The sequence below is a fragment of the Typopeltis vanoorti genome, chromosome 19 (genome assembly GCF_054136105.1).
Source record: "Typopeltis vanoorti isolate ZY-2024b chromosome 19, IOZ_Tvanoo_1.0, whole genome shotgun sequence".
Taxonomy (NCBI): domain Eukaryota; kingdom Metazoa; phylum Arthropoda; class Arachnida; order Uropygi; family Thelyphonidae; genus Typopeltis; species Typopeltis vanoorti.
In genome coordinates this window covers 72,626,867-72,650,273 of record NC_143567.1, presented here as the reverse complement: position 1 = coordinate 72,650,273, position 23,407 = coordinate 72,626,867, and the positions used below count along the sequence as shown (strand labels likewise).

General features: G+C 36.4%; 1 protein-coding gene across 1 annotated transcript; it reads left to right on the top strand.

Annotated features, from left to right (window-relative positions):
• Positions 1 to 1,022: 1,022 nt before the first annotated feature.
• On the top strand, positions 1,023 to 20,712 carry NdufV3 (NADH:ubiquinone oxidoreductase subunit V3). Its single transcript, XM_090409456.1, has 3 exons — positions 1,023 to 1,102; positions 15,085 to 15,148; positions 20,381 to 20,712. Exons 1-3 carry the CDS (start codon positions 1,067 to 1,069, stop codon positions 20,548 to 20,550), a joined length of 270 nt encoding a protein of 89 aa, XP_090265582.1. The 5' UTR covers positions 1,023 to 1,066; the 3' UTR covers positions 20,551 to 20,712.
• The last annotated feature ends 2,695 nt before the right edge of the window (positions 20,713 to 23,407 follow it).

Sequence of the window (23,407 nt, the reverse complement as noted above, 5' to 3'; positions counted from 1 at the left end):
ACAGAAAATAATACAGTCATACCCCGACTTACGCGAATCCGGAGTTACGCGGTTTCTTATATGTACGTATTCCCGTCACGCTTCACCACTAGTCGTATCCTTCCGGCGCCGGACGCATTCGCCAGTGTCGCACATGCTGTGAACAAGCACCGACGTGTTTCGCGCGGTCTCCATTCATACACGATTTTTATAGTCTACAAACCTTGCAATTGTTTAATGTTATGTTCTTGATAAAAATTTTATCGCATAAAAAATAATAATGTCCCCCAAAAGAAGCAAGTCCGATTCTTCTACAGCTAGCAAGAAAAGAAAAACATTCAAAACGTACTACACACGGCGTTCGTTTGCAAGTCGGAATGAAGCTATGAGGCAAAATGAGCAAGTGTCTGTTAAAGAGTTTTGGAAACGGTTTAATGTTTTAGATGCTGTAAGGATTATCGGAAATTCTTGGGGTGTCTCCGATATCGGAGACACCCTTCAATAGCGAAGAGTCTCCGATATCGGAAACTCTTCGCTACTGAAGAGACCGAAACCTCAGATCCAGTTTTACCAGAAAAGCACATGACAATTGCAAAATTAACAGAAGGTCTCAGCTTAATTAAGAAAGGTTTACAGATTGTGGAGGACATAGATTCTAACAAGGAACGAATTGTAGCCACAAGTCAAGGAATAAAAAAATCACTGGCTCGCTATGAAGAACTTTTGGGTGACAAGAAAAAGACATTATGCCGTCAGACGAATCTATTAGATTTTATGAAACCATCGGCATCGAAATAACTTTCTTTTTTTATGTACGAAAAACTACAATTATGATTATATTTCTTAAAAAATATAGGTGTTTTTGTAAGCCTTTGGTCCCAATTGTATGTTTGTATATATAAATTACATGAAAAATTATACCCCGAGTTACGTGAATTCGACTTACACGCTTTTCGTTGGTCCCACCTACCGCGTAACTTCGGGGTATCACTGTATACGATAATGCTGAGCTTTTTTGATAAGGTTGGTCTTCGTTGGTTAAAATGATAGATGGCAGCACAATCTCTTACAGGGGATAATTGGCGACATGGTGCTCTTAAGCTTTAATGCTATTATGAAGAGGGCAAGTAATCTGAGTATTTTTATTTTGCAGATTAATTGTATATTCTTGAATATAGTTAAACCTCCAAAATTAAATGTATGGTTATAATGCATGGAAAATATGTAATTATATTATTGAAAAGTTCTCTCTTAATTCTTTAGCGTCTTAGTGGCTAAGGAAAAAAATTTTTTCTCCTTTTATCCTCTCTGCCAGCCGTCATTTGGACATAAAAGTAAATGAAATTAAAACCCGTATTTTGTTCACTGTTTACGTTATCTTCTTTTCTCTTCAGTGTCATTTTAATCTTCATAGCAATGCTATAACTTTTTCCCATTCGCATTTCCACTTAATGGGAGTCTGCTCTTAACCGGTAGAGTGAAGTCAGTTCTGATGGTCACTAGGGATCTGGTAAACACAGATGCATGCATATACTAAACAAGTATATATTTTCCAGGGGCGCGCATACACACACTGCATTGCCCATTAATAGTATTTTTATCTGTTAATTGAATGTGTATTAAGACCGATTTCCTCTGTGTGGGATTAAAAAAAAAAAAACAGTTTCCTGGAGGGGAACCCCCCCCCTTCTACTTCTGTATGAGATAAGTTACCTCACGTTCAACCAAAAAACATATATAAAAAAATTCCACTCATCATGATGAAAATCAAACTTGGATCGTTTCTCCAGTCAAAGGCCATATTATTCCTGCAGAATGTGCTTTATATACAAGGTTCATTCTCCATACAATACTCTGTTTCTCTATTGTATATACAAGGTTCATTCTCCATACAATACTCTGTTTCTCTATTGTATAATATAATTTGTTATTATTATTATTTATGGCATCTCCATGGAGTCTGAAGACTCATTGTGGGAGACCCAAATCAACCATCATACACACAAATCCTATCATACTCTCCTTGAATCCATTCACCATCAGAGAACTCGCAACCAATTCTGGCAATCCATTCCACTCACTCATCACTCTCGATGCTCTTACACAACTTCCACAGATGGCCCCTAGTTCTCTAATTTGCCATGTATTGAAAATTTTCACTTGCATCAATTTTATAAAACCTCTTTAATATCTTAAAAGTTTCTATCATGTTCCCTATTTTCTGCCTAACAACTAACTTTGTAACCCACAAACCTTCAACCTATCCTTGTAGGGAATATTCCACAGACTGGTCACCATCTTGGGCACTCATCTCCGAATCTTTTCAACCACCTCCTGGTCCACAAGAAACCCAGGTGACACATCTGTACATGGTAGTCAAGATGTGGCTGAATCATATGTGGCCTTATAAAGAGGGATAATAACTTCCTCATCTTTACTTGTTAGCAAATCTGGCCACAATAGTCCATGTGTGGCCTAATCAAAGCCTTAAGATATTTCATTGTTGCATAAAAAAAAAAGTATTAGCATCACATATCTAATCTCATAAAGATCAGCTAACACCCTTGGATCTTCCTGGTGTATACCAAGTGTTCTGTAGTTGTAATCTTGTGTAGTATGGCCAAACTTTCAGGATAGCCAACATTAGAATTTGAATGTACACCATGTTATCCATCACATCCAACTAATTTGTTCAGGTATTTTACCAACTTCTGCAATATGTCCTCTGAACTTGAACTCTTTGTTCACCATTAATCCCGAGTCCTTAGCCTTATCAATTTCCTGCAAACCAATACCATCAATGTGATATACCATATGCAACCTTTTCAACCAGAAGTTATTATTATTATTACCCAAGACCCCATGGAGTCAAAGACTCATCTAGGAGGTCCTTTTATCATACACACAGCTCATCATACCTTGCTTCAAACAAATTCAAATTCTCTGCATACACCACACTCTCAGGCAAGGCATTCCAATCATTTACAACTCTGCACGAAAAAAACCTGCTTCTCACTTCCCTGCTCACACCCGCTTTATACAGTTTCCAGGGATGACCTCTAGTTCTTCTCTGATCTCCCACTATTTTCTGTAGAACCTCTCCAGCATTGATACTATAACAGCCCCTTACTAACTTGTAGGTTTCTGTCATATCTCCCCTCTTCCTCCTGTCCACCAGACTCTGCAAGCTGCATCTTCTCAATCTTTCCTCATACTCGACATTCCAGAGATTAGAAAGTACCTTAGTTGCTTCTGGACCCTATCCAATATCTCTTTGTCCTTCTGAAACCCAGGTGACCAAATCTGGCCACAATAGTGCATGTGTGTCCTAATCAGAGCCTTATATACAAGGAACAAGAATCTCCCTACATCTATAAGTCAGTGTCCTCTGCATCATTCCCAGAAGCCTTTGTGTTGTCTTCACAATTTTGGCTATGTGTCCCCTAAATTTCAGATCCGTATCCACTATCACCCCCAGATCGCTTATTTCCTCCACCTCCGACAATATATCCTCACCAAGCATAAATTCTGCGTCCCATTTTTGTTTTCCAAATTTTAAAACCTTGCATTTTGCAACATTGAACTTGCATCCCCATTCCTGTGCCCAATCATTCAATTTATTCAAGTCTTCTTGTAAGGCCACAACATCTTCTCTACTCTTCATGGTTCATCCCAACTTTGCATCATCTGCAAACAACTGAATATCTCCATCCAAATCTTCACCAATATCATTAATATACAAGTTAAACAGCAGTGGCCCTAAAACAGATCCCTGAGGCACACCACTAGTAACTTTCCTTTTCCTGGATATCGCTCCCCCCCCCCATACACAACTTGTTGATACCTATCAGATAGCCAGTCTCCAATCCAATGCACTGATCTAATATCCAACCCCATCCACTCCAGTTTGACTATCAACTTATCATGCAGTAATCTATCAAAAGCCTTTGCAAAATCTAAGTATATTACTGTGTATCCTTCTCCTCTGTCCATGGAAGCTCACCTTATTGTAATAAGTAAGTAGATTACTAAAACATGACCTCCCTTTAGCAAATCTATGCTGTCCATCAAAGATAATACCATTGTCGTCAACCCAATTCTGGATCCTAGTTTTCACAAGCTTTTTCAACAACTTAACTACAACATTTGACACACAAATAGGCCTATAGTTTCATGCCTGAGTTCTATCACCTCCTTTATGAAGTGAAACAATTTTGTCCTCCTTTCACTCCTTAGGAACTTGATTGAGTGCAAGACTTGTATTAAAAAAATATGTCAATGGTGGCATCAATTCCATGGCACATTCCTTCAGAATACGTGGTGATATATTATCAAGTCCCACAGCCTTGTTTACATCTAGTTTGCTCAACTCCCCATACACCTCTTGCTCACTTACAGTCATTGTTTCTTTTCCATCATCACCTGCTCTCAATCTCTCCATGAAGTCACATTCAAAAGATTGAAAGACCTTCATGAACTGCTCATTAAGTATCTTCACCACACCTTCTGCAACAGCTGTCTTTATACCATTTTCTCCAATCAATATCATCCTTCCATAATCATTCTTTCTTTTGCTGGCTACATATCAAAAGAACTCCTTAGGATTCTTTTTGGCTTCATTAGCTTACTGCTGTTCATACCTCTCTTTAGTTACCCTCACCAACCAAGTCACCTGCCTTGCCTGGTTTTTGTAATCCTGATGGAATTGGTTATTTCCACTTCTCTTATGCTGCCTCCATAATACCCTTTTTTTCTGTATCACATGCTTAATCTCTTTATTCATCCATTTCTTGCCTACCTTATTTAGCCTTCTCACCCTTAGAATACATTTAGACATTGCATCTACTAGATAGTTTTTGAAAATCCCCCAAGCTGCATTGATCTCTTTTTCAGCTAACGCCTCATTCCATGCTACACCTGCAAGCTATCTCCTGAGCTCTTCATACCGAACCCTGAGGTACTCCACTAGTCACCATCATTCTGCTATACTCACTTCACCATAAACTACTCTCTGGTGTCTATCCATCAGCCTTCCCCCTATCCATGCTGCTAGCCTCATATCAATTCCCATCCTCTCCAGTTTTTGTAACAGTTTTACATGTGGTATTCTGTCAAATGCCTTGACAAAGTCAAGCAGTATCATGGTGTAGTTATTACCTTTATCCAATTCTGCTGTCATTTTATTAAATTTGAATAAATTACTAAGACAGGACCAACCTTTTACAAAGCTATGCTGTCCACTATAGAGTATCGCATCCCAATCCACCAGCTGTTGTATTTTACCTTTCACTAACTTTTCCAATACTTTAACAACCACTCCCGATATGTTAATTGGTCTCTAGTTTGCTACCTCTGTCTTGGAACCACCTTTATGCAATGGTACTATTTTACCCTCTCTTCACTCCCTTGGAAGTCTGCCAGAGATGAGACTTAGATTGAACAACTTCATCAGAAGGAAATGCCAATTCTCTTGCACAGGCTGATATGCCATCCATTCTCACTGCTGTGTTCACATTCATATTTTTTAATATGCTGAACACCTCCTGTTCATCTACCTCAATGCTGATATGCATCTCTGTAACATCATATGTAAATTCATCACCTGGATGATACATCTTTGTAAAATGATCACTCAGAAACTCAACTATTTCTTTTGATTCAATCACCTTCCTACCATGAGCATTGTTTCTACCACCAGTCAATTTTCCCTCTTACTTGCATAAAGAAGAAACCCTTTTGAGTTTACCTTGGCCTGTTTGGCTAATTCTCTAAGTTTGATTTGGCCCTCCTTACCATATAGTCATCCAGACCACTTGCCATGCACCACTGACATTATTTCCTTGTAGCTTCTCAAGCCATGACACTTCCAAGATGACTCCTGAGTCTCTCATAATCACCAGCCTTATAATCAAACATAAACCCTTCTTGACAGAGAACTCTACGTGTTTGGCAACTTCCCAGGACAAGGCTGCATGGTCACTCTCCCCCAATTGGAGACAGAGTGTCTACCTTGGTTATGGATACATCTTCTGATGCTATTATCGGATCCAACACCCTCAAACCCCTTGTCCCTTCTATAACATGTTGTTTCATGTAATTATCCCTTAGCAAGTGTATAAATCCTACTTCCATCTTGCTATGCCTCCTTTCCTCCCTTTAATCGATGTCCCCCATAGTTAAAGTCTCCCTTTATAATTGTTTGGTCTACACTCGTAATTGTGCTTATTTGCCGATGCATGGCATCTACATCTTCCTGTGGACTCCCTGGTAGCATCCAAACAATGCATTTTGTTCTATTTGCCTCTATCTCACACCAAACGGCCTCAAGTGAACCATTGCCCTCAAAAGAACAAAACAGGAGGTGGGGTAATGATATTGCTGCATGATAGCTGCAGAATTATAACCAACAAAATTAGAAGTTAAAGGGATATTAGATCTAATTTTGTTGGTTATAATTCTGCAGCTATCATCAGCAATACCTCACCTCCTCTTTTGTTCTTTCTATCCTCCCTGAAAATACAATATCCTTTACATTCTATCCCTGTAACTATATCATTTTTAATCAACTGGGTCTCAGTGATGCCTATAATGAGAGTTAAAAATTAGAAAATGCATTACATATTGCCTGTAGGGAGATTTCATGCCTGTTAGTGATGATGATGAAAATAAATCTGTTAAAAAAAAAAACTATTGAACGTTAATTAATCAATTAATTATTATTATTATTTGACACCTCCAGGGAGTCCAAAGACTCATCGAAGGAAGGCACCTACTCTACAAACTCTTTCTCCACCAATGCCATCTACTGCCGACCACCACCACTAGTATTTCCACAGACAATCACAAACATCCATGCCCATTGTGGGATACGAAACCGCAGCCTTTTGGCTGGAGAGCGTATATGCTAACCACTCGGCCAGCCAGGCTAGCAATTAATTAAGGAGCACATGATAAACAAATAAAACCAAATAAATTAAAATGGTGATTTCTCTCTCTCATAATATGATAGACCTTGAGTGCAATTTATGGACAATTCTGGAGTACTACAAAAAGTCGACAGTCTTTACTAAATAATTTATTTGACAAAAATTGCTGTTATTAACTTTTTCCTATCTACTTTTCCAGCAGAAATATATAAAAGTTCAGTTTCTGTGTAAATACACAAATGGCCATATTGTCCTTCTATTTCCACAATGATAATCACCGTAAAGTGCACAAATATTAGTATCCACTTCCCTTGTACAGTACTGTTTACTGATATTGTGAACCAGATGAAACAGAAATTACTTGGCAATAAGGCTTATACAATACTGAATAGTAGTATTGTCTAAATATGTAATTTTAATTTTGAAAAATGGTCAGAATTGTTTTGGGAAAAAATAATTAAACAACATTGTCATATTGGAGATGCATATTTCTGTACTTGTGGAAACTTACTTCCCATATACCTAAACTTGCCATAAATGCTATTATAACTTCCTCACATTGCTGAACTGCCAACAGAATTACACAAGCCCAGTTCCATTAGTAGTGCTGTGCATATCCAACATTCGTGTGCTTATCAGTAGAGAGAAAGTTGTCTAACTGTATGGGTTAACATGCAGTGGCAAGATTATGAGAACTGCGTAGCTGTAATAGTACTTCAATTGGAATTCAGTCACCTGCTATTTTAAACAAGCTGAAACACTCTGGTTTCAGTATAATGTTTGTGTATCAGACTATTAATCGTTATAACGATTCAGATATATCTGACTGCCAAAGAACAGGTTGGCCACACTGGGTTAAGATGCAACAGCTTGTGACAGCGGTGAAGGCATGCCTCTGTTGTAATCCTGTGAGAATGCAGAAAGTCATGTTGTGAGAGATGAACATTTTGCAGAGAATGATGTCACATGTCATAACTGATGATCTCGGGGTGAGAGCTTATCGTCGTTCTGCTGAAAACTTCCTGACACCACAACTTATGTGGTAGAGGGTGATAAAATCAAAGTTACTTCTCCAGCGGTAGACAAACAACAGACACAGAATTGTCCTCTTCACAGATGAGATTTTCATCACTGAAGAGCTGTTTAACCACCAAAATGATTGGATATATTATTATTATTATTATTATTACGGACAACTCCAGGGAGTCCTTAGACTCATCGAGGGAGGCCTTAAATCAAGTTCATCACAACTATTCGACATTCACACAGTATCTATCATACCTCGCCTGTAAACTCATTCACTGTCACAGCACCCACCACAGACTCTGGCAGCCCATTCCACTCATTCACCACTCTAAAAGTAAAGAACCCAGCTCTAACACCCTTACTAACCACACTCTTGCCCAGCTTCCATGGATGTCCCCTAGTCCTCCCACAACCAGCCCTGTTCTCAAAAATATCTTCTGAATTAATTTTATAGAAACTCTTCAGTAATTTGAATGTCTCAATCATATCTCCCCTCCCCGCTTACCTGTTCTCATAAGGTTCATTCCACAGACCTGCTATCATCTTGGTCACTCACCTCTGGATCCTCTCAACCTCCTCCCCATCAAGAAGAGATCTAGGTGACCAAATCTGGGCACAGTAGTCGAGATGGGGTCTTATCAAGGCTCAATACAGAGGAACAATAACATGCTTGTCTCTGCTCATCAACGTATTCTTCAGCAACCAAGTGATTTGATGAGTCACCACTAGTCACAGGCCATCTTTTGGACTCTACTCCTGAATAAACCACTCTCTGATATCTCTCTGTCAACCACCCTCCTATCCATCTCACCAACCTTATATCCATTCCCATATGCTGCATTTTACTGATTACAATTCCATGTGATATCCTGTCAAAGGGCTTAGCAAGGTCCAGTAGAATCACTGTAAACCCATTACCCTTATCCAGTTCAGGCGTCACTGTGTTATTATACATGAGCAAGTTACTGAGGCATGACCTACCCTTCACAAAGCCATGCTGTCCCCAATACAGTATCCCATTTTCATCTATCCAATCTTGTATTTTTCTCTTGACTATTTTCTCCAAGACCTTGATAACGATTCCTGTTATGCTGATTTGCCGGTAATTTTCAACAGCAGCCTTGGAACCACCTTTATGCAGCGGAACTATTTCCCCCCCCCCTCCCCCGGGACTGACCCAGACCCGAGGCTCAAATTAAACAAAATGGTCAAGGGCACTGACAGTTCTTTAGCCGCTTCACATACGACACGAGCTGGTATACCATCCAATACCACAGATGTATTGACATTGAGGTTCTGTAATAGACTATTTACCTCTACTTCATTCATCACATATGCTCTGGATGGTCGCACAGCATGTGCCATGGTCCCCAGAATTCAGAGCGGTCATCACCCCACATTAGTGATGGTTGGTGCGTGTGTGTGTGTGTGGGGGGGAAGAATGACGTATTGGGGTATCCAAGTTGCGTATATCTGCATGAAAGGGATCAAAACTTCCACCAAAGTGTATTAAGACACTGTGCTGGAAAACCTGTGCTACAGCCCCAAGCAACACCTTGTTTCTTGCACATTATACTTGTGGTTTGTATTGTGCTGAATGCTGTAGATGATTTACTGATAGATTAAAGGGTTTATGTGCTGTTCAAGTTGTAACAGTATTTATGACTAGACTGTGTGTAATTAGAAGATAATTATTATTATTACCCAAGACCCCATGGAGTCAAAGACTCATCTGGGAGGCCCTTTTATACACAGCTCATCATACCATGCTTTAAACACATTCAAATTTTCTGCAGACACCATACTCTCAGGCAAGGCATTCCAATCATTTACAACTCTGCATGAAAAAAACCTGCTTCTCGCTCCCCTGCTCACACCCTCTTTATACAGTTTCCAGGAATGACCTCTGGTTCTCCCATGATCTCCCACTATTTTCTGTAGAACCTCTCCAGCATTGATCCTTTAACAACCCCTTACTAGCTTGTATGTCTCTAGCATATCTCTCCTCTTCCTCTTGTCCACCGACTGCAAGTTGCATCTTCTCAATCTTTCCTCATATTCGACATTCCAGAGGTTAGAAACTACCTTAGACAGTTGCCTCTGGACCCTTTCCAACATCTCCTCATCCTTCTGAAAACCAGGTGACCAAATCTGACCACAAATAGTCCATGTGTGGCCTAATCAAAGCCTTAAGATATTTCATTGCTGCATAAAAAAAAAAAAAGTATTAGCATCACTTATCTAATCTCATAAAGATCAGCTAACACCCTTAGATCTTCCTGGTGTATACCAAGTGTTCTGTAGTTGTAATCTTGTGTATTATGGCCAAACTTTCAGGATAGCCAACATTAGAATTTGAATGTACACCATGCTATCCATCACACAATCAACTTGAAAAGGGTACCTTACTTTATCAAAATAAATACAAGTATAAAAGATTCTTCTTGAGCCTGTAAAAAATAAATAAATAAAATAAATGATCCCAACCACCATAATTTATTTATATGCATAAAAACTACCATACATCTGGAAAACTCATCTCGGCAAAGATCACATATTGCAACTTTTTTTGTAATAGATTTCACGGTTTGATATGAACACAGATGGATAAAAAAATAACTATTTATTAACTTAAAAGCTAATATTTCGCTGGTATTATATCCAGCATCTTCAGAGCACACAACACAAACTTTGTTATAAATGCAAAACAACCACAATCCGGTGTAACAGTAGGGCTAGTAAAAGTAATTGCAGTGTGCAGCACAAGACTAAAGTCCTAATATGGTGCCGTCTAGGTTAAAAAAAAAAAAAAATTCAAAGTTTTGAAATAGTAGTCCAAATGATAGTCTTAGAAAGTTTGAAAAAATAAAAATAATACATATTAATTTGGTCTTAAGATGACTGTCTCCCAAATCTTTTGTAGATTTATATAGCCATACTTGTTAAGGTTTGGAGTATGTTTTAAGGCTTCTGTTGATTCCAGGAACAACCTCTCTGACTTGTAGAAGCTTCTGTGCATTACTTTTGTTTCTTTCCAATTGATCCTGTGTGCAGGGGTATCCAAGCATGGTCTGCCAGACCCGACTTGCCATAGCGAAAGTGTCGGATATATATTTTTTGTGTTCACTGAGGTGGATGTCCACAGTTCTTCCTGTCTGTCTGTAGTAGGCTTGATGGCAAGAACAGGGCACTTCATAGACTCCTGGTTGTGATAAAGGAGTGCATTTGTCCTTAGGCGAACAGATGAGAGTTGCTAATTTTACATAAGGTTTAAATACTGTGCGTAGTTGGTGTTTGTTAAGCACCCTAGATAACTTTTCAGATGTGCCTTTAATGTATGGGATGGTGATAGTTTTGTTGTAGTCTTCTGTGGTAGCATTTAGTATGTTATCTATTTTATGGGGATTATAACCGTTGATTAAGAAGGTGTGTCATAGGTGAGAAAGTTCAGCAGTGAGAGTAATGTCATTGGAACAGATTGCTCTAGCTCTATGGGTTAGTGTTTTTAAGATACCATATTGTTGAGAAGGGTGATGTTGTGATTGTTTGTGTAAGTATCTCCCTGTATGTGTGGGTTTTCTATAAACCGAAAATGATAAGGAACCTTCTGGAAGACGTGTGTCCAGGAAGGGTAGGCAGTCATTGGCTTCTAGTTCCATTGTAAAGTGGATTTTAGGGTGCTGGCTATTTAGATGCACTAAAAATGTATTCAATGTGTCTGGGCCATGTGGCCAAAAAGTAAACACATCATCAACATAGAGTAGCCAGAGACTAGGTTTGAGAGTGACTGTGTTGATAGCTAATTTTTCCAGATGTTCTATGTAGAAATTGGCTAAGGGAGGAGAAAGGGGCGAAAGTGTTGGATATAAAAATATATCCGACACTTTCACTATGGCAAGTCGGGTCTGGCAGACCATGCTTGGATACCCCTGCACACAGGATCAATTGGAAAGAAACAAAAGTAATGCACAGAAGCTTCTACAAGTCAGAGAGGTTGTTCCTGGAATCAACAGAAGCCTTAAAACATACTCCAAACTTTAACAAGTATGGCTGTATAAATCTACCAAAGATTTGGGAGACAGTCATCTTAAGACCAAATTAATATTTATTACTTTTAGTTTTTCAAACTTTCTAAGACTATCATTTGGACTACTATTTCAAAACTTTGAATTTTTTTTTTTTAACCTAGATGGCGCCATATTAGGACTTTAGTCTTGTGTTGCACACTGCAATTACTTTTACTAGCCCCACTATTACACCAGATTGTGGTTGTTTTGCATTTGTAACAAAGTTTGTGTTGTGTGCTCTGAAGATGCTGGATATAATACCAGCGAAATATTAGCTTTTAAGTTAATAAATAGTTATTTTCTTATTCATCTGTGTTCATATCAAACCGTGAAATCTATCACAAAAATGTCTGATGAACACATATGCCTATCCACGCGTATACATATTGCAACTGCACCGGATGGCTTATTTTAGGACTTAAGGCATTACTTCCTTAATTTTATGTTTCCTGAAATGCCAACTTACTCTTTTGTGAAATATAGGAAATAATTAAATTAATTTAATTATTTATATATTCAATTAATACATATTCAATAAGGTTGGTATGGTGGGAAGTCAACTGAGTCAGTTATATGGAATGATAATACAGAAATCAATCAAACGACTAAAACAGCAGTACTGCAAGGTGATTTATAAAATTATGTGTAATAACAACATAAGTGATACAATAGTATCACACATAATTTTATAAATCACCTTGCAGTATTGCTGTTTTAGTTGTTTGATTGATTTCTGTATTATCATTCCATATAACTGACTCAGTTGACTTCCCACCATACCAACCTTATTGAATATGTATTTCACATAAGTGTTCATTTCTTTTCAAAACTTGTCCTATACTATTTTCTTTTCAGTGGGATACTCCATATCCTGCTCAAGACTGGATGCTGGTGGTTACTATTTCAGATCCCTGTACATTCCTTGTATATTGGACAAATCTGAAGACATTATCAGTAATAAGTAACTGATAATACTTTTCATGGTTGTGTGGGTTTTTTTTCTCTCTCTATTTTCCATGTTAATTTATGCACATTTATATTCACTTTTTGTTAGTAATGAGAAAAATCTATTCAAATTCTTGAGCAGAATTTGAATAGATGTATTATTCCAAATTTTCCCAAAGCATTTTGATATATCCGGGATTATTTCCTACTCTGCTGTTTAAATCTTCGACAAGTCTTTTTTTTTTTTTTTTTAAGTTACTGGTCAATTTAGATTCTTTTTAAAACTGGTACATTTGTAATCATGATTCTCATTTTTATCTTTCTGAAAACTAAATGATCACTTTTTATTTCAGTCCCCTGATAAGCTACCACTTCTAATAATTTAAACCTTCTTCCCTACTAAATCATCTGTAGGGCCATGAGCACAAATATATCATTCTGTTTTCCATTTTGAAATTTGCCACTCTGCTTGAAATTGGCTCCCATTGAGGAAATTTATCATCATCATATTTCATGGTATGATTTTGTATATAATACAGAAATTATTATTATTTATTTTTTTTATTATTTATATGGGCACTCCATGGAGTCAAAAGACATCACAGGAGATCCACTCTATTCATCAATACACTACCCAATATACATCTCCTAAAACCTGCTCACTGTTGAGGCATTTACAACCACCTCTGGCAATCCATTCCACTCATTAACCATTCTCCAAGAAAAGAACCTAGTCCACACACACACACCTTACTAACCACACTCTTAGACAACTTCCAAGTGTGATCCCTTTGTTTTCACCCTGCTCCCCGTGTATCAAAAAATTTCTTCTGTATCACTCTTATAGTATCCCTTTAATAATTATAAGTTTCTATCATGTCCCTTCTCCTCTGCCTGTCAGCTAAACTCTGCAACCCACATACCCTCAATCTATCCTCATAGGAAACAACATTCCACGGAGCTGTCACCAGCTTGGTCACTCATGTCTGAATCCTCCCCACAACCTCCTGATCCCCAAGAAATGTAGATGACAAAATTTGTGTGCAATAGTCCACATGTGGCTGAATCATAATCTTATAAAGAGGAATAATAACCTCTCTATCTTTACTTGTCAGTGTGCTCTTCAGCATCCAAGTAATTTTCTGAACAATTTTGTCAGCTCTTGCAATATGTCCTCTAATTTCAGATCTCTATCCGCCATCACCTCCAGATTCCAGATCATCAATTTCCTGTAACTAGTACCATCGATATGATACGATGTATGTAATCTTTTCATCCTGAAGTGCATCATTACCTTACATTTACAACATTGAATTGACAACCATTGTTCTTTGCCTACACTGCCAATTTATTTAAAGCATCTTTTAAAATATATATATATATATATATGGGGGGGGGGGGCTGGAAAGTTCTGATAAACACCTAGAACGAAAATTATATTAAAGCAACTGATATAACCACAAGAATATAAGAACATAAGTTAACTTCATAACTTTGCCACTAGTATGTTCTTTCTTGTGGTTATATCAATTGTGTTAATATAATTTTTGTTCTAGGTCTAGTAGCAAGGCTTATACGTTGGTCATACATAACTGGTAATTAGTTTACGGAATTAACAACGCATATAAAGTATATTAATTAAAGATGACTTTAATGAATAACTTCTATATTTCGGCAACGTCACATTGCCATCTTCAGGAACATAAAGATATGGTATATGCACGCAGGCACTAATAAAAACAAATGAGCTTATTTGCTTTTGTTAGTGACGTTGCTGAAATATAGAAGTTATTCATTAAAGTCATCTTTAATTAATATACTTTATATGCGTTGTTAATTCCGTAAACTAATTACCAGTTTTGTTCTAGGTGTTTATCAATACTTTACAGGTCCCCCCCTATACATCACTTTTATCCTATCCCCCCCTCCCTAGTTTTGAATCATCATCAGCAAACAACTGAATATTCCCCTATAAATTTTCTGCTATATCATTAATACACAAATTAAAGAGTAGTGATCCTAGTATAGAGCACTGGGACACTACTAGTCTCCTTCATTTGCCTTGATTCCACTCCACTATACACCACAAACGCTTAGAAAATGTGTATTTTAACTTAATAAAGCATTTTTTTTTTTTTTAGGTTCCTAGATTGCTTGTTTTGAGTAAACATTTGAGCCAGCAAAGTGGGACAGATCCTGTGCAAGGTATGTGAAATATCATATTAATAGACCCTATTAGACCCTAATGCATTAAGTTATATTTCAAACATACACTTTAGTAACTGTTAGGCCGTTACATTTGATTATTCTGTTTGAAGGCATGCATGTGTTCGAAAGCTTCAATCAGATTCTGGTACATGACCACGTGTTGTGTAGTTTTTTGCATATTGTAATTCTGTCGAACTGAGAGAGATGATGAGATTTTTCCATATGTCTTTAAGAATGATACCCTGATTTCTATTTAAATTATTGCCTGTGCATAGTACCACAGCTGCTTCTTTTAAAGTTCTGTATCTGTAGTCATTCTCGATGTAAGGCATAGAACTGTTTTTCCAATCTATAACGTGATTTGATGTTGAGAAATGATGAGCTAAACCAGATGTGATGATTCTATTATGATTGGCATTCAGCAAAACCACCAATACCTAATATCACTCCTTATGATAAGAAAGCTCTCCGCAACTTACGTAATAACAAAAGCCAATAAAGGAAATTCAACGGTCATTCTCAACTCGAAAAATTACTTTGATAAGATTAACTTGTTACTAGCAGACATTTCCACTTACCAAGTCTTAGATAGGAATCCCATCATGAGTAATCATCTGGAGACTAACGCTCTTATCCGCAATATGACTGGTTGGTCGGATGAACTTAAAAAACAACTTAAATCATTACATCCTATTACTCCACGCCTTTACGGGGCTCCCAAGATTCATAAAGAAAACATACCTCTTCGTCCAATAGTTGATGGAAGATCCTCACCTACATACCTACTAGCAAAGCATCTGGCAAAATTAATGAAAGGAACAATTAGACACACAGAGACCTACATTAAAAACTCTCAACAATTTGTAGAAAAAATCAAGAGTATTAAAATATCAGAAACGGACATTATGGCTAGTCTTGATGTAGTGTCCTTATTCACTAATGTACCGATCGTAGAGGTGGTTAACATTCTGAAAGATCTTTTCCCTCAAGACATCACACAGCTGTTTCATCATTGCCTGAAATCAAATTTCTTCAAATTTAACAACACTGTATACAAACAATTGGAAGGTCTAGCCATGGGTAGTCCTCTGTCACCACCATGTGCAGACCTTTTTATGGAAAAACTTGAAAAAGATATTCTTTCCACCATTGTACCAAAACCATCAATTTGGTGGAGATATGTCGATGACTTGTTCATCATCTGGAAAGATAACAGTTTCCAACTGTCCATTAACAAGAAACCCACAGATACTGGTAGATATCTACATTATTCGTCCAACCATCATAGATCACAAAAACACAGCATCATTCACATGCTCCGTAATAGAGCCTTAAGGTCTATTTCAAAAGAAACAGATGTGCAGAGAGAACTGTTACTAATAGCTAACACTCTATCTCTTAATGGATACCCTTCTAACATTTTAAACAAATGGCTATTTAAAGACAACCACCAACGTGTTACGGTGCCCCAGTATGTGTCCACAGCTGTCATTCCATATATTAATTCAGTTTCCACAAAATTGGCGAGAATGTTAAAAGCTCATAACATCAGAGTGGTTTTTAAACCAACTACCATGATCAGACAAATCTTAAGATCACCGAAAGATGAGGTACCTTTCTTCAAATGTCCTGGAGTATATGAAATTCCATGCACGTGTGGCCTTTCTTACATTGGTCAGACTTCTAGAAGTTTTGAAATAAGACAGAAAGAACATGTGGGGGATGTCAATCATAATAGAATCATCACATCTGGTTTAGCTCATCATTTCTCAACATCAAATTACGTTATAGATTGGAAAAACAGTTCTATGCCTTACATCGAGAATGACTACAGATACAGAACTTTAAAAGAAGCAGCTGTGGTACTATGCACAGGCAATAATTTAAATAGAAATCAGGGTATCATTCTTAAAGACATATGGAAAAATCTCATCATCTCTCTCAGTTCGACAGAATTACAATATGCAAAAAACTACACAACACGTGGTCATGTACCGGAATCTGACTGAAGCTTTCGAACACATGCACGCCTTCAAACAGAATGATCAAATGTAACGGCCTAACAGTTACTAAAGTGTATGTTTGAAATATAACTTAATGCATTTGTTTTCACACCAGTTCAGCCTTGAAAATGCTAGACAGTGGCTAGTGAAACTTGTTGGCTCTTTGTATATTTTATCATTTATCTTCTGGTCTTTTAATAATAAAAGTTCTTTATTTTAAACATGAATTTAGTTTTAATTTAATGGTATTAGGCATTCAGATAAGCATTATTTTAACTAACATATTTTGAGATGAAAATATTCAACTGCCTCAGCCTCCATAAATTACAATTACAAGGGTGCAAGAGTAGGACTTCAAATAGGTGTTTTTATTGCTACCATTTTGTTTTTGCCTGTGTATGTTTCACTTTTAAATGCCAATGACTATGGTGAATTATTTAATAAAATTCTATTTATTCCAACCTGTTATATTTTGATATTAATATTAAGATGACTCACTGTCTTGGACATATACAGGGTGTTCGGGATAAATTTGACAGTTTCGTAAGGAAAAAGAAAATCTTCTTTGTATCTATTAAATTTAATGAATTGACAAAAAAACATTACAGGCAGAGTTAATTACAATACTATCAACAAGATTTACTCAAAATAACCACCATTAGCATCGATCACAGCTTCAATTCTGCTTCGGAACCTCGAACAAGCTGATGCTACAGTCTCCCTGGGAAGGGCCGCAAAAACTGTTTTAATTTTATCCATTAACTGGGCTTTTGTATTACTGGAAGTGCGATTGGTGTCTTTTTCAACTGCGCCCCATACAAAATAATCCATGGGGTTAAGGTCTGGGGAGTTTGGAGGCCAAACATTTGGACTGGTGAAGTCGTAGAAATTTTCAGACAACCATTTTTGACTTTTCCCAGAGGTGTGGCAAGGGGCCGAATCCTGCTGCCATACATACGGCCTACCATTGGCTACCCTTGTTATCCAGGGCTTGACTACAGTTAGCAACTCCACGAACAAAGCCCGAATTCCAATGCCAGGGTTCTTCAACACCTGTTCCTGCAGATTTGCGAGGAATTCTGCTGTACGAACGCAATCAGATCGTCTGCTAGGGATCTTTCTTCTTGCTACATCCTCGTAGTCACCATTGCAAGTCTCTAGTTCATGCCTGATTGTTTTTACTGTATTCAGGGAGCATTGGGCAGCAGTCGTAATATCCTTATTTTGATGGCGGGCACGAATCATCATGATACAAGTTATTCTCTTCCATGATTCAGGTGGGTTCCAGCTATCCATCCTTTCTGACATCTTGTATATGAATGAAGAAGGGTCCAAACTTTTAAATGAAGAGAAGTGTGTGTTAATACATGTAACTTACGGAAAAATATAATTAATTATAAATATGTCAAATTTATCCGGAACACCCTGTATATATAAACTTGGATCTGTGCCAGTTTCAGTACAATTCACTGTAGTATCTACATCACAGCAAAGTGTCATATGTTGGGCATGTTCAACACCAAAGTGATGTCAAATTAAATGATATTCTAGTTTGATTAGATATGGATATGATGGACAATACTTTTTTTTCTTAATGTCAAAATGTTAAGGTAAAAATAAAAAAACAATAAAATCATATTATGTTTTGATCACTTTGTTCGTCTCTCTGTTGATAAATATTACTGAACTGTAATTTGGTAGATTTTATTGATTTAGTTTGAAATTCATACAAAAATTTGCAGGCACACGAAAAGGACAAAACTGTTGAAATTATATATAGCAATCAACTTTGGTTATGTGGAATTTATAATGGACATTAGAATATATCCACAGATGCAGTTTTGGTTTCAATCAGGTTATTGCCAAACTAATTCTATTTTATAATTATTCACGGGCTGAATGTGATTTAATGAAGTTGGATATTTGGATCTTTATTAATTTGGTTTGATTTGGGCCTTTTATTACAGCAAAATTATGTCTACAGTACAAGGTAAAGACAGAATGATGTTTCCTGATTTTGCACTTGGAGAGTAACCTAAGAAGACTCGATCTTCTGAGGTTAATCCCTGATCCATTGGTTATATTAATGAAGTGGTGGTTACAGAAGTTCTTGTCTGCATTTGTCATAATATACACCCCAGCTGGTTGCATGCATGTATTCTGCACAAAGTACGTTGTTGAATAACTAAATGAATCACTGAGCACCATAATGAAGCAGTGCTAAACAGGACAATGTTAAGCTGGGTATTGCTGTATAAGAGTCAGCTAGAATATTGTATATTTTGTCATGTGCATATGCTGCAGTGCAGTGATATTCATATAAACTTTTTCATAACATCTGCAGTGAGTCTTTCGACTCTATGGAGGTCTGCCAATAAGTCCAATAATAAATATTATTGGGCTTATTGACAAGATCTGAAGTGCTTCTGCTCTGGCTTGATGGAATGTAGTGACATGTTATGTTTAGGATCACTGTTAAAATCTGAATCATTTCAAATTCATTTAGACCATTTTTATAGCACAATCATGTGGGTATTATGGTTATGAAAATGATGGTATGATTATACAAGAATGCTATTTTGATATAATGTGTTATTATATGATTATTAGTTTACTTATTAAAACTTTCATGAATGGTGTATATTATGTCAGACCATTCTAGTGATAAAAAAAAATTATTGGGATACTAAAATTTCTTAGAAATTTCCTTCACAAAACATGAATATTCTTATTATGCCATCTTAAATTCAGTCATACCTGTAGAAGGCTAAAAATAAATAAAATAAATAAAAAATGCGTGTGGGGAGGAGGATATTATTTATTGAACTTACTAATATTTCCCTGGTATTGTGACAAGCATACTAGCATTCAACCAGATAGATGTAAAAACAAATCAAATTGTAATTGAAAAAGATGTACTAATCACATTAGTTCTTTTTCAGTTACAGTTTGAATTGTTTTTACAGCTGTATAGTTTAATGCTGTGTGTTTGCGAAGATACCGGGTAAAAAAACCACCAAAATATTATTAGTAAGTTCAGTAAATTATTATTGTTTTTCTTTTGTTCTTGTTTATACCATGAAGTGTTATTTTGAACATTTAAACATAAAAGCATGCTATTAAATATACTACTATTATACCTTCATGAACACAGTAACACTTTGCAAAAGGAAAGAAATATATTATTGGGAATTATTTACAACTTCCAATTTTCATTCTGTTTTAGGTCAAGTAATAAGCACACCACAGAAAACATCTGAAGAAGAAAAAGAAACATACAAAGTTAAGGAATACTATGAACATAATGAATGGACTTTCTTAGACTTAATGAAAGATATGGACAAGTTCAGGCTCCCACAGCCATCTAGTTTAAAATCCCTAAATCAAACAAACTGAATTTTGGATGTTCATCAGCAGATCTTTATCTATTTTGTTATCTAGTTTATTTTATTGTTAAGAATTATGTAGCAAGCATGTTTTGAAATATTAAATATTGTAGACAAAATTATATGTACAGGAATAAATTAGCATAAATAAACTTTTTAACTTTATGTATAATTACATTTTGTGAATAATTCGAACCCCCACCATGGGCATGGATGTTTTGTGATTGACTGTGAAAAATACTGGTGGTGTGCGGTAGATGGCAGTGGTGTAGTTGATGGATTGAATGATGGAGACAGAGAGCTGTAGAGTGGGTGGCCTCCCTCGATGAGTCTTTGGACTCCCTGGAGGTGTCAGTAATAATAATAATAATTATTATTATTCAATATAAAAAATGTGACTGTTGTTTTCTAATCTTTTTTTTTTTATTGGTTACACTTTGATATATATGATTTTGGTAAAATTATCCAACCAGGAATAAAAATATTTTATATCAAAACTGTGTTTCACCAGTTGTCAGTTTAGAATTATGGTTTTTTGCGTATATATACGTGTTGCTTCTGAATTCTTTAACCAAGTTTTCACAAATTAACACAAGGAAATGGGTGGATAATATTTATTATAGCTACATATATCAGCCTGAAAATTACAGGTCATCCTCAGTAGCATCAGGTTATTTGAATACAAGGTAGAACATGAACAATGAATTATTTTAAATAATAAGAGCCACGTGATGTTATATATATAGAACAGTGCAAATGGATAACAAAGTAAACATAGTATTATTATTTTTTAAAAAGTTAATGATGTGTGATTAGAATAATACTCTCCACTATCTTTTGGTAGTGAGAGACAGTCATTCTGATTCAGGTTTGGATGGTGGAGTAAGCTTCAGCACCACTTTCTTTAAACAAATGTTCAAACTTATGATGGCAGTGATGGAGTAAGCATGTTTCAGACCAAAGGATATTGTGGTTGGTATCAATTCTGTGGTGTGCAAAGCCAAATTTCTTATTAACGATGTAAGATTGGCATTCTTTACTCCACTGCATGTCTGGTTTGTCCTAAGTAAGAAAGGTGACAGTCACACAGAACTTGGTAGACACTAGAAAGAGTCAGAGAGGATCATTTATCTTCAGAAGATGGGAACCATGATGAAAGGAATGAATGTAGCCACTAGATTATATTTTTTAAGTATCCTAGAGATTGGTTCTGAGATGCCAGAAATGTATAGGAACTCTTTATATTGTTTCATGGTTGGTTTGAGCTTGGTTTATAGGAATCAAAAATCTGCCGTGATCCATTTTTAGAGAGGCCATTGAAATGCATATACAGTTTCATGCCCAGAAGTTCTTGCTGTAGCTGTTGAGGTTTAGAGCATATAATATAATACGACGATATAACAGGGTTTTTATAATTCCATCTTCTGAGAAAGATGGTGAGCAGATTGCTGCTACTGAATATGGCATATAGTAAAGGTAGAATTTCAACAAACAGAAGTAGTTAGTTCATGATGAGGAGCAGGAGAGTAAGATGTTTAGAAACTATAGTTTTTCTTTTTTCTGTTTCAGTCATAAAATTAATTTGTGGATGTAGATCATTTGTTTATTAGAAAGGCAAGTAATGTATCTTCATTATTGGACAACATCACAAAGACCTTGTTTCATCTGTGTAATGTACCAATACCAACGTGAACCTTCAGTAAATGTGCTAAAAACTTGGCTATACAACATATAGAAAAATCCATACAATCCACAATAGGATGATCTTTGGCAACAGAAGCTTGGAGTTCTAGCAAAATAATTTTAAGTGTCCATAGTATCTCTATCAAGGCTTATGACTTCATCTAATAGTGAGTTTAATTTTCTGAGTGGACTATTGGTGAGATTGTGGTGCTTGATAAGTGGATCTGTCATGTAGTAAGAGAAAGAGATTTTCCTTTATTCTGTGGAGTCCATAACCACAGTGGCCTTTGCCTCATCTGGTTTTGTAATAATAAGATGACTTGCATTTTAGCAATTGCTGAGCTTTAATTTCTGCTGAGAAATGTTTAAAGAAGGAAGTTTGGTTTTCATTAGTACAGAAGCTTCCAGACTGAGTTTATTGGCATCCTCACTGGACAGAGTGGATATATTATGTATTATGCTCAGTATTATAGAAGATATATAGGTAAGGTATTTTTTTCAGAACTATAGTAAATTCATATCTTTCTGATAGATTAAGAATTTCATTTTCAGTTAAAGCATCCTGAGATGTTTACTACCCAGTTACTAGTAGTAAACCAGTTAACTGGTACAGTAGGAACTGGACTTTGTCAGCAACAAGAACATTGAATCTATGATTTAAATGTTAAACCTGTGTTTGTTAAACAAACAGTGGAGAGAGAGAGTGTGCTATGCACCCATTAAAACTACATGTGATAGCAGAGGATCTACAATTGTTATATTATTTTGAAAATCATGCACTGCAGCTTGAAGTTGATTATGGATGAGCGATATACTTGCATTTAGATAAATATGATTGTGTGTGTGTCTGGAAATTTGATGGTTTCTTAAAGTTATGGCTAATCTTGAGGTCATGGCAGTTTTTGAGAGAAATCCTAGCTCATATCTTACCTTGTAACATAGATAATTTACCCAGTTTACCAGTCTTCTTAGTTCCTTCTCCCCCCCCCCCCATGAAGGAACAGTAATTGTTGTTTCAGTGATAATTGTCATGTGACATAAGGTTTCACAAATTCACATGACAACACGAAGAAAAGAGTGAACAATATATTTAATAGCCATATATTTCAACAGGAAATTTACAGATCATCTTCAGTGGCATCAGGCAGTTTGAATACAAGATAGAACACAAATAATTAATTTAA

Bases quoted from the DNA above. Each gene is read 5' to 3' on its own strand.
- NdufV3 (XM_090409456.1), top strand. From the start codon at position 1,067: ATGGTGCTCTTAAGCTTTAATGCTATTATGAAGAGG. The intron at 1,103-15,084 runs GCAAGTAATCTG...TTTTTTTTTTAG, and splicing joins TTAATGCTATTATGAAGAGG to GTTCCTAGATTGCTTGTTTT. The intron at 15,149-20,380 runs GTATGTGAAATA...ATTCTGTTTTAG, and splicing joins TGGGACAGATCCTGTGCAAG to GTCAAGTAATAAGCACACCA.